Source organism: Macrosteles quadrilineatus, unplaced genomic scaffold (assembly GCF_028750875.1).
Source record: "Macrosteles quadrilineatus isolate MER2022 unplaced genomic scaffold, UCM_ALF_1.0 Scaffold_4__1_contigs__length_99947679, whole genome shotgun sequence".
Taxonomy (NCBI): Eukaryota; Metazoa; Arthropoda; class Insecta; order Hemiptera; family Cicadellidae; genus Macrosteles; species Macrosteles quadrilineatus.
The window spans coordinates 72,527,089-72,537,488 of NW_026542597.1; the positions used below are offsets into that span (position 1 = coordinate 72,527,089).

General features: G+C 33.5%; 1 protein-coding gene across 2 annotated transcripts; it reads right to left on the reverse strand.

The window, feature by feature from the left end:
• Window positions 1-626: 626 nt before the first annotated feature.
• Window positions 627-7,029, reverse strand: LOC128993506 (thialysine N-epsilon-acetyltransferase-like). Of its 2 annotated transcripts, XM_054417461.1 has the most exons (6): window positions 6,946-7,029; window positions 4,223-4,301; window positions 3,226-3,277; window positions 2,538-2,615; window positions 1,954-2,096; window positions 628-852 (listed from the first exon to the last, which is right to left on the reverse strand). In XM_054417461.1, exons 1-6 carry the CDS (start codon window positions 6,957-6,959, stop codon window positions 688-690), a joined length of 531 nt encoding a protein of 176 aa, XP_054273436.1. In that variant the 5' UTR covers window positions 6,960-7,029; the 3' UTR covers window positions 628-687. The 2 variants fall into 2 exon arrangements, with proteins under 2 accessions (XP_054273437.1, XP_054273436.1); XM_054417462.1 differs by lacking the exon at window positions 4,223-4,301 and having other exon boundaries at window positions 627-852; window positions 6,946-7,014.
• Window positions 7,030-10,400: the final 3,371 nt, after the last annotated feature.

Below are 10,400 nucleotides of genomic sequence, written 5' to 3' on the forward strand. Positions count from 1 at the left end.
TATTATAGTTTTTTTTTAAATTTGATATACTGCAGGTAAATTTAGATAGGAATATTATTCTTGCAATATTTTACAAGAACCATATTATTCAATGAAACCAGGTGCCAGTACTCACAATAGGCTCTTTGATTCAAAAGCTTGAAATCTAAAGATTTAAAGAAAGTAATCTTCTAAAGGTTTATTTTATTTCAAATTTACGTTGATTTTTTTTCACGTTGGTGATTGTTTTTTTTTTTTTTTTTTTTTTTTTTTTTTAGATCTGACAAGTACATAGCATTATTGATAGTGAATTTGAACTTTTGAGTATAACATTTTCAACCAGATGCTCTTTCACTGGGAGTAAAAAAAAGAACACTGAATTCGCATAGTTTAAATCCTATCTAACTGATAGGAAAAAAATTGTGGGAATCAATACCGTAGTGAAACCTCAAAGTTTAAGTACCTCTCAGTGAGGCTCTCACCCATTAACGGTGCAATATGGAGTTCCTGGGGGATTAGTTTTAAACCTATTTCTGTTACCTGAGGGGTCTACTGTACAAGGAGTCACTTGGGGCATAGGCACTGATGAGTGTTAAGAGACAAAACTCACGATCCAATTTATAGCCAATTGTTCAGAAGGAGAGGATAAGAAAATAACAAAAAAACAAGGTGTGATAAATATGTATTTTAATTGAGGATAAAAACTTCTCATATTTGAGCAGTTCTTCTCAAGGATTCGCCAGTGAGACGATAAAGATTCCACTGTTCGGCATCTGTTAAGTTGGCGGCCCCAAAAGCCTCGTAGAACTTACGAGCAGGGTTCCATGCCAAAACAGAAAACTCAAGATAGGCACAGTTCTCTTGTACAGCCTTCTGTAACAGTTACAAGCGAACAAATGAACAGACTAACAGACTACATGAATTTGTAAAATTAACTAGAGTAATGTTACTTATAACTTATAATTGTTCTATCTGCTTGGTCAGGGCATCTATTATATTATTAAAGTGATACAATCAAATTTTATGTAAACAGTTAAGGCCATTTACCAAATAACAATATAGGCATATGGCACATCAAAGAGTGTGTAGATTCGCCGAAAAGTATTGATATGGACGAATTTCTTAAGGGCTCTGCCCCACAGGCTGATTTCTAAAGGGCTACTCCTGGCATGTTTCCAAAGTTTAAATGATTTAATTGAATTTAATTAATGAAACAGCTGGTCAGTACAATGAACTGGTGTTTGTTTATTTACTCGAAAAAAGATGTTTGTGACGCTTAATGTAGATCGACGAGGGTTATGTTTGGGTTTAAAGTGAAGTTGTATACGTTTTGTAAAGTATTGCTCAAAGTTTCATTTTGTAATTTATATAGTAAGCTAAAAGAGGCTTGACTAAAATTGAAGAATTATTGTCAAACATGTCATTCATGAAGCATCAATATGAATCAATTGATGCTATTGCTACATTAAGGTATGTTGTCATATTTTATTGGATCTAACATCAAAAGTAGGGGTTTGAAAGTGAGTAGGTTTACACTTTTAAATCAGTTTATATTTTGAAACTAAATCATTGAGTTGCTGTATTATAAAATACACATCAGCACCTTTTTAATAGCTCTCTAGGTAAAATTTTCTTCCCGTTGCAAAGCACGGGTTTAGCAGCTTGTATATTGTGAATTTGAGAAAGAGGTTTTGGACACAGAAAGATTTAGTGATTTTGGACCATTACAGTAGGTACGAAATACTGTAATAGTGACTTTTGTCCCAACCTCTACTAAACACCTCCCACCACAGCATGTACTACGCTGAGTAAGCTCCTTTTGGACATGCAAAAGTAGTAATTCTTCGCGTCATGCACGGGGTTTTTTATTCAACTTGTCTCATAAATCCGCACTAGTTGCACACTCCTACAATTTTCAAAATGTTAAAAATTATGTGAAATAATAATCTGCAATAAATAATTGAAATTCCCTACCTTGGCAACAGTTTTGAAGAGTTGAGAACCGATATGCTGATTTCTGTATTTTTCATCCACATAAAGATCTTCTAGGTACATTTTCCTACCATTCCAGGTAGAGTAGGTATAATAATACAAGGCATAGCCGACTAGTTTGCTCTCTGTAATATAATAAAATGTTTATGTTATAAACAATCTTGTATAGAAAATGTATGAAAATGTTGCAGATGAGCTAATGCACGGTATACTCAATATTTATTTATTTCCACGGCAAGCAGCCAATTTGCAAACAGACAATTTGTGGGAAGAGAAGAACTCGAAACATGTCTTTTAAAATGTTTAGTTTCAACACTCAAGATGGTGCATAGCATACGCTTGATAACAAAGCTCTTAATATACACTTTTTTGCAGGTACTATAATAATAAATACATCAATTATAATTGAGATTCTCAGTGAAAGGCATAAGCGAATTTCTTTTGTGACGAACTAAAATAAAAATAATATTTGTGGTCTGATTTTGGAAAAATTTTTTATGATAAGTACAAAAAACACGTTTTTGAAACACGTTAGGCTACAAAGTTTGTTACCAGAAATAGCCTACCTTCTTCTTCAGAATGGTGTTCAGCAACATAGCAGAAAAAAATGGGTGGGTTGGTTTCAAAGCCATCTTTTTCCAGAGCTGAAAACATCATTTTTGAAATGAAACTGTTTTTAATACAAACTAACAATATGTTTTCATAAAATGTTAAAATGTTGAAATAAGTAATGCTCTCGTACAATATTGGGCTATAATGATAGATTTATAAGATTTTGTAAATGAGTAATTTATTAATTTTTCTCAACGGTTACACAATTTTACTTTGAAATATATGGCATTTGTAAATAGGTACTATAGTGCACCTGTTGCTTAAAAGAGTAAACTCAAAGATAATGTAATCAATCACTCCACACCAGGTATCGAAACTGAAAACGAACTCTCTTGTGTCCATCATGTGTTAGTGTTTACTATGAACAGCTGTAATTAATATTATTCGTCTGTTTAAGTAAACAAAATCTCTTCTTCATAAGAAATACAGTGGGATTTTGATGGTCTGTGGGGCAAAGCCCGAGGAGTCTGTGAAAGGAGTCTGTGATTAAAGGAATCTGTAAAAGGGGGTGTCTACACAAAAAATACTTAATTTTGACACATCGTTTGTAAAAATCCGTCCATTATTAACGGAGGAGTAGTGTTTCGTAGAAATCGCCTTCACGTATTATATTAAGGATAACATAGCTAACTAATCACTTACTTTCATATCCAATCTTCGGTCCATTTGGCATTTCTTCAAAATCTGCCAGTTCCTAAAAACAGATTTAATTTTAAATATCAATCCAACTAAAGTTTTCGATTAGATTAAGCTTATTTGAAATCTGAAAAGGAAACAATGGTTGTGTTAAGATGTTACATTTGGATTTGGACTGGGGAAGACTCTTCTATGTAAGTAAAAGTAAAAACCCAAAGGAAAAACAGGTTGAACAAACAAGGACAAATTTTAAACAAAAGACTTGCAACATGTGTTTATACCAAGCCATCTACAGTATAGGCTACTAGAAAATTACAAAATACAGTACAAATGAAAAAAAACGTTCAGTTGTAACTATTGGGCAAAGGCTACACCAGCAGATTTCTCGACATTGGGAAAAATAGTACCAATTAAAGATGATGATTATTTTACTCGGCTCTCTTCCAATAAAACACATCCCCCGCCCCAATTACTTAATTAGCCAATTTTAGTTGAACAAAATTATACTATTTTTACCTAAGTTATCCTGCTACCAGACACACAAACATAAATTAAAATGTAAAAGGAGAGTATTATTTTATCTCTGGGGGCGTGAAACGAAAAAGTAAATCTGTCCTGGGTAGGTTTTAGCATGAGACTTATGATATCAGTTTATCCCCTAATCCTATGGGAAATTCGCTTAACGTGATCGATATAAAATAAAATTAGAAAATCATCCAAATTTCACGGCTTGAACAACCTTGATACAAGCAAATCCCTTAAGTAGAATCAAGTATAATATACTTATATTATATTATAGACGTAATTTTACCTAATTTTATGGGAAACATTACTATTTTTATTAGGTAAAAAAATTTACATTGTTAGACATTTTTGTGCACAAATAAAGTAAATTTTACTAATAAAAGAATCCATCCCTACAACCTTACAAATCGGTTTAAGTTCAAAGTAATAGCTCTAAACTTTTTTTTTAAATCTTACATTAATTATGTTTTAAGTTTACCTGTATTAATCTCCTGATTTCTTTGCAATCAGATTTTATTCCTTCCCTTATAACAACATTATTCTGTGGCATCATGGTCCTAAAATAAAATAAAAAACACTAAACAAAATTAAATTATTTCTCTATGAGTAGTAAAAATACTTCTACGGAATTTTCTAAAACTAAAGCACCAATAATGAACTAACTTAAACCTTAGCTAATTGATACTTCATCTAGTATACCCAAATGCTACGTAGGGAAATAGCTTACACCGTATGCGAGTGCAGTCACTGCAGTCGCCATTTGGCGTTGATCATTGCCATGGCGCGGGAATTACCTTTGCCCATAGAATGGTAGCAATACATTCAATGGTGTAGCTCTGAAGCGGTGCCTGGCGAACGAAACCACATTCATCCGGTTTTTCCTAGGCGCGGAGAGGAGTAGGGGTGGAGAGCGGAGTGAGGAACGCGGAGAGTGGACTCCACTTGTCTCAGGTTATTGAATGTTACTGTTTTCTTAAAAGCGGAGCGGAACACCATGTTAATCTCTTTTCCGCTCTCCGCGTTCCTCTCTCCGCGTTCCTCTCTCCGCTCTCCGCTCTCCGCTCTCCGCTCTCCGCTTTCGCTCCTAGGATAACCCAGCTTTAGGACGTGATTGTAGTATCCGCTCCTCGCTCCGAATATGATATTTAAATTAGAAACCAATTATATAGTTTCTTCTATATTCCCACTTGTTACGATTAAGTTAACATTGTACGTTAATAGTTGTTAGGTTTTAAAATGTTACACTTTATTTTAAAATAATATAAATATCTTCAATTAAACTATATTTATAAGTTTATGCATCACTAATAATACATAAAAAAAATTAAATAGCTGTTTTGAATGTGAAAACATTGAAAACAAAGAAAATCACCTTTTCTTAATGTTCTTATAAATAACTCAAAATAACGCTAAAGTTTTCAAAAAATAAAAAGCTAAAACGTGCTGTATGTTTTATATTAATGGTTTTTTGAGTTATTTTGTTATTGAGTTACTCAATAATAAAATAACTAAAAAAATAAACGCAAAATATTGTTGAATACAACACGTTTTAGATTTTCCTTTTCTGAAAACTTTGGCGTCATTTTGAGTTATTTATAAGAAAATAAAGAAAATGTGATTTTTATAATTATGTTTTACATATGTTCAATTGAATTCATATTTTTCAGTTACATTATTCACAAAAACCTGGCAATCAAAGATTTTTCCTGATTGCCAACAATTTAATTTGCAAAAAAAAAACTATATAAATATTTACTTTTAGAAAAAGCTTTGTAGGTAGAACCAAAAAATTACAATCAGTCAGTTAATCAATTTCTACACTTATTGATTCTAGAGTAGTATGCAGTTTCTGCCTCTAACAACCAATGTTCAGACACACAATTATAATGAAAAAACGTTCCATCCCCCAAAAGCAATGGTATCAAACCCTAGGGAAAAATAAATCCCTGTCACAGGGTAGATTTTGAAATAGAGGGTAACTAAATCCTATTTGTTCATACAAAAATGTGCGGTATGAAATAAATACACAGTTTGAAACACTGTTTACCTTTCTTCATTGACTGGACTTTATCTAACAAACATTGTGACCAAGGATCAGTTAGTTATTTAGTTCCCCGATGGCAGTTTTTTTATTTATTTTTTATTATTTTACATAGGCTACCAACGGATATCTCCAATATTAACCTACAGACTATACAGTGTGTAAATTAAGTATTGAAACAAATCTGTATTTTTAAAACCGAAATAGACAGAAATATTCAGTTTGTGGCAATAATTGTTAGCAAAGGTTCCGCAATCTTATACATCTAAAATATTTTTTAACCCCCTAACAGGGGAGGGGGTGACTTATTTTTTGTCAACCCACCCCCTACCCTGTTGAAGGGGTTGAAAAAATATTAATGATGTAAAAAATTGTGGAACCTATGTTAACAATCAATTCCACAAACAGAATATTTCTATCTATTTCGGTTTTAAAAATACAGATTTCTTTACATTAATTGTGCTTTTTCACATATAGTAAATCAAATTTTGGAATGCCTATCATTTTGGCTAGGGGTGAGATATCCACCTCGGAATTGCTTCATTGTGTTTCTTTTGACAAATCCTTCAAAATGAGAGGTCACTCAATAGGGGTTGTGAAAAAATAATTCACCCCCTACCCACTACCCTGTTAGGGGGGTTAAAAATATTTTTGTTGTAAAAAATTTCGGAGCCTTTGTTGACAATTATTGCTACAAACAAAATATTTCTATCTATTTCGGTTTTAAAAATAAAGATTTGTTTCAATACTTAATTTACACACTGTATACATATTATTAATATCCAAAATAACATCAAATTCAAATATATTCGTTACACAATAAATTAAGTCTTAATGAAAACAAGATATCAAATATTACTTGATATTATAACAAAAACATTTTTGAAAATTATAACAAAAACCCCAACAATAAAAATAAAATTCTGGGTCCAGTCCAGTCCAGACCTACCTCACTCGAAAGTAAAGTTGAACAAGCCAACTTCAAATTTGAAGGGAATCACTGACTGCAACCACTACTCAGCTTTCCAGACAATTTCGTTTGCGATTCACTTAATAGATTAATTAAGCTTAAGGCAAAACTGGCGTTTGAATATCAGGATGGATTTCTATATATTTTAGATTGATACATAAGTCTACCGGTCTTATCCATTGATTCATACCTGTGTAAGGTCATCCAGCATCAGTTGGTGTTGGTGTTGGTCTCAGTACTCAGTTCAGTGATGAGTTTAATCAGTCAATGTCACTATCATCAATTCACGTGCCCTGCCATGCCATTGGGCAGTGATAAGTAAGTGTCGCATGTCAGCCAACCCAGCCAGCAGTCCCAGTCACTAGACCACTACCACATAACATATGTTAAAGTTATGTATACATTTGCAAAAACACAGACAGATATTTTACCACAGGCATATTGGACCCCACGCATAACATACAGGAGGATGACCCATGAACATCGATAGCATCCTCTATGCCCACGCCTATCTATGCGATGGGGGTTTTTTGTCTTGTCCTAAAGGTACAATTTCTTTTAGGGTATACGTAGGTGAGTGAAAATTTAAAAACGTAGGTTTTCAGGAAAAGCACTTTGCAAATATTTTTCCCCTTTTTTCAAAACTTTTATTATTTTTTTTATTTCATTAACATTTGAAGTTTCATAAAATGTCCATGGTAACGCAATATCTTTGGTAGTTTTCTTTTTTAAGAGCATCTTTAGTAGAAAAACACAAAATCCTGTCACGACCATAACGGACGTTTAAATGAATATTAAAAATAGTAAATATTATTTTTATAACCATGTTCTGCTATAAACTAATTTACTTTTATGACCATTATACAATAAAAAGGTCCCTGAGCTTTTGGTATATTTGGTCTTTCTAGAAAAAAACAAAAAAAAACTCAAAAAATAGAAAAAAGCCAATAAAATCTTTTTAAGTTTGTATAACTCCGAAAAAACTTACCTGAGACCCGAAAACCCGTTATGTTTGTATAGAGGTGTGCTTCTTTTGTGTATAAAACATTGAAATATGACGATATTTTAATTTTTGAAATTTGTATGATAGAAATCATAAACATGATGGTCAGGGACAAGCGGTACGGTCGTGAATTGTCTGGAATATTCTAAATCTTTCTAAACAATCCTTCAATTATACTGTTAGTTATAATAAAACTATGTGTTTCAATTGAACTAAACTGTTCAATTTACAATTATATTAAAGTTATTGTAACGACCAAACACACTATAATCCATAAGGCTGGATTGGTCGTGAAAAAAACCGCGATGGTCGTGAAACTTTGGTCGTGAAATTACGTGTTATTTGGCTCTGTTCTGGCGGTAGCCCTGCACCTCATGTACGAGGATACAAAGTGTTTTTTTTTTTTTTCTTAAAAAAAAGAGGTTGGCGGCCTCTTTTAACCTTGCATTTGCCCGTCCACATAGACTAAGCGCCCGTGCGTGGATCGTTTACAGCAAAGCAAGGAGTGAGCCGGTACAGTACAAAGGTGAACTGTACTGATAAAATGTTATCGGCAGTGACCAGGATCCGAACCCACGACATCGCTGCCGTGGGCCCGAAGTCCGCGACGCTACCGACTGAGCCACCGACTCACTAGTGGACTTCTAGGTTAATCTAGCAATTGAAATATCTTATAAACAAAAATTAACACCATGTCTACTTCATCGAATGACTACGTACGGTCATGGACACACCAAAATTACAAAAAACACAATCTTTCCTTTATTAATCTTGTAATTCCTCCTTTCAACTCAAAACGACCGGCACTACAATCCTGACGTACACCCCGAACTAGTTTCTAAAACCAACTGACTCCATCGACGCCAGGCTTGCCACTGTCGTGCTCCAAAGTTGAAAATTTTTCCCAAATGGTCGTGACGCCAAATCGAGGGACAGACTTATTTTGTCATGGTAGTCAGTCTGCAATGACAATAAAATTATAATATGCTCCTTTTTTGTAAGTTTAATAACCATTGATGACATAAAAATATGGCTTTATATATTTCGGCATGAATAATTAGTCTAAAAACAGTGTGAAAGTTGGAAAATGTACCATAGGGACACGGCATGGTCGTGAATTTCGAGACTTTAAAAAAACGAAAAAAATACCTAGAACCTATTTAAAACCAAATAAATGTGTGTAACGTGTTGCCCCCGTCCCAAAAAATATTAAAACACATAATAATAAACTACAAATCCAGTATCTACGAAGTAAAAGGCCAGGGACATGAAAACGTACGTTTTTAAATTTTCACTCAGGTATTAAATTATATCCTGTACATTTAACGTTTTCTTAAAACAGTTGTATGCTTGTTAATCTAAGGCTTCTGTCAGATTTGAGTCCAGAGGGTGTTTGATCATAGAATCCTCCAACACAGGAGGCTATATGATGGTTTAACAGTGTTGCACATTATATTTTTCTTACAGTTACCATAAAACAAATAAATTGGCAAAGAAACGTAACATGTATTTTTACACAGAAGTGATCTTTTACTATGACATTAATTTGAAGTGACAAATACAACAGTACAACAGCTGACCAGCTGATTTACAGCCAGTGCTGCCAACGTATTTCGCGCGCATACGACCTTGTCTGCATGTTACGCGCTCACTATTTTGTCCCTTCACGTTGCAAATCTGGAGTGAGACAAAGTAATTAGAATGAGACAATGTTAACGACAATGTTAACATTGTCTCAATGATGAGTGAATTGGCCACTTTGCTTCTCAAATCAGTGAGAGAACATGTACATTGTAAGGTGACTGTAGGAAAAAGTAATTTCCAATACTCCTGTATGATATTCAATTAAATCTTTTAAATAACATTAGGTTTAACGAGTACCTAGGTTTGCTGCTACAAGGAAACTGAAACTGATAAAGTGTGTTTTAGTAAAATATTAATAGCTTAGTATAAAATAAAATAAATTGCCAAGTTTGATCAAAATATATCCAAACAAGCGAACTACATTAATTTTCAATATTCTCCATAAAAATAACATGAGAATTTTAAATTTACAATTTTTTGAATCTTCTCCGTTACCAATAACCGCACAAAAACACTTTGATATACTATATTATTTTGTTTTTTGAAGCTCTTTAAAAAGGTCTAAAGATAAATTGGGAAAATTTGTGTTTTGAGGGTCAAAAATGGGAAAGCCCAATTTTTACCCCATTTAAATAAACCCCCCGTAAAACCCCGTTCCCATATGGTCCGATCATGCTAGTTAAGTTCACTCATTAAGTTTATCCCGCCAAAAATAGGAAGAGACAGGCCTCTCGCGCACAACGAACATCATATGCGCGACAGGCATGTCTATTTTTTATATGTGTTAAATGTGTTTTATCATGATTCGTGTGTGTGTAAAGTTTGACGACGCCAATTCTGGTGGATATACATACAGGGTGGCTGAAAAGTAACTTGCACCCCCCCCCCTTAACTTGTCAACCGTTTGAGATATTTAAAATCGGTTTGCGGCAACCTTCTTAGATATAAGGGGCTACAATATTTATGGTCAATTTTGAAAATTTTGCCCTTAGGGGTAGCGGGGGTAGGGGGTAGCTCAAAATTTTCAAATTACAACTATAGTCGAGTTTGGTATCATT

What these genes read in the sequence shown, in the direction of transcription:
- LOC128993506 (XM_054417461.1), bottom strand. An exon ending in AAATCAGGAGATTAATACAG is followed by an intron (nt 3,278 to 4,222) that starts GTAAACTTAAAA and finishes ATCTGTTTTTAG; the next exon opens with GAACTGGCAGATTTTGAAGA. An exon ending in ACACCATTCTGAAGAAGAAG is followed by an intron (nt 2,097 to 2,537) that starts GTAGGCTATTTC and finishes ATTATATTACAG; the next exon opens with AGAGCAAACTAGTCGGCTAT.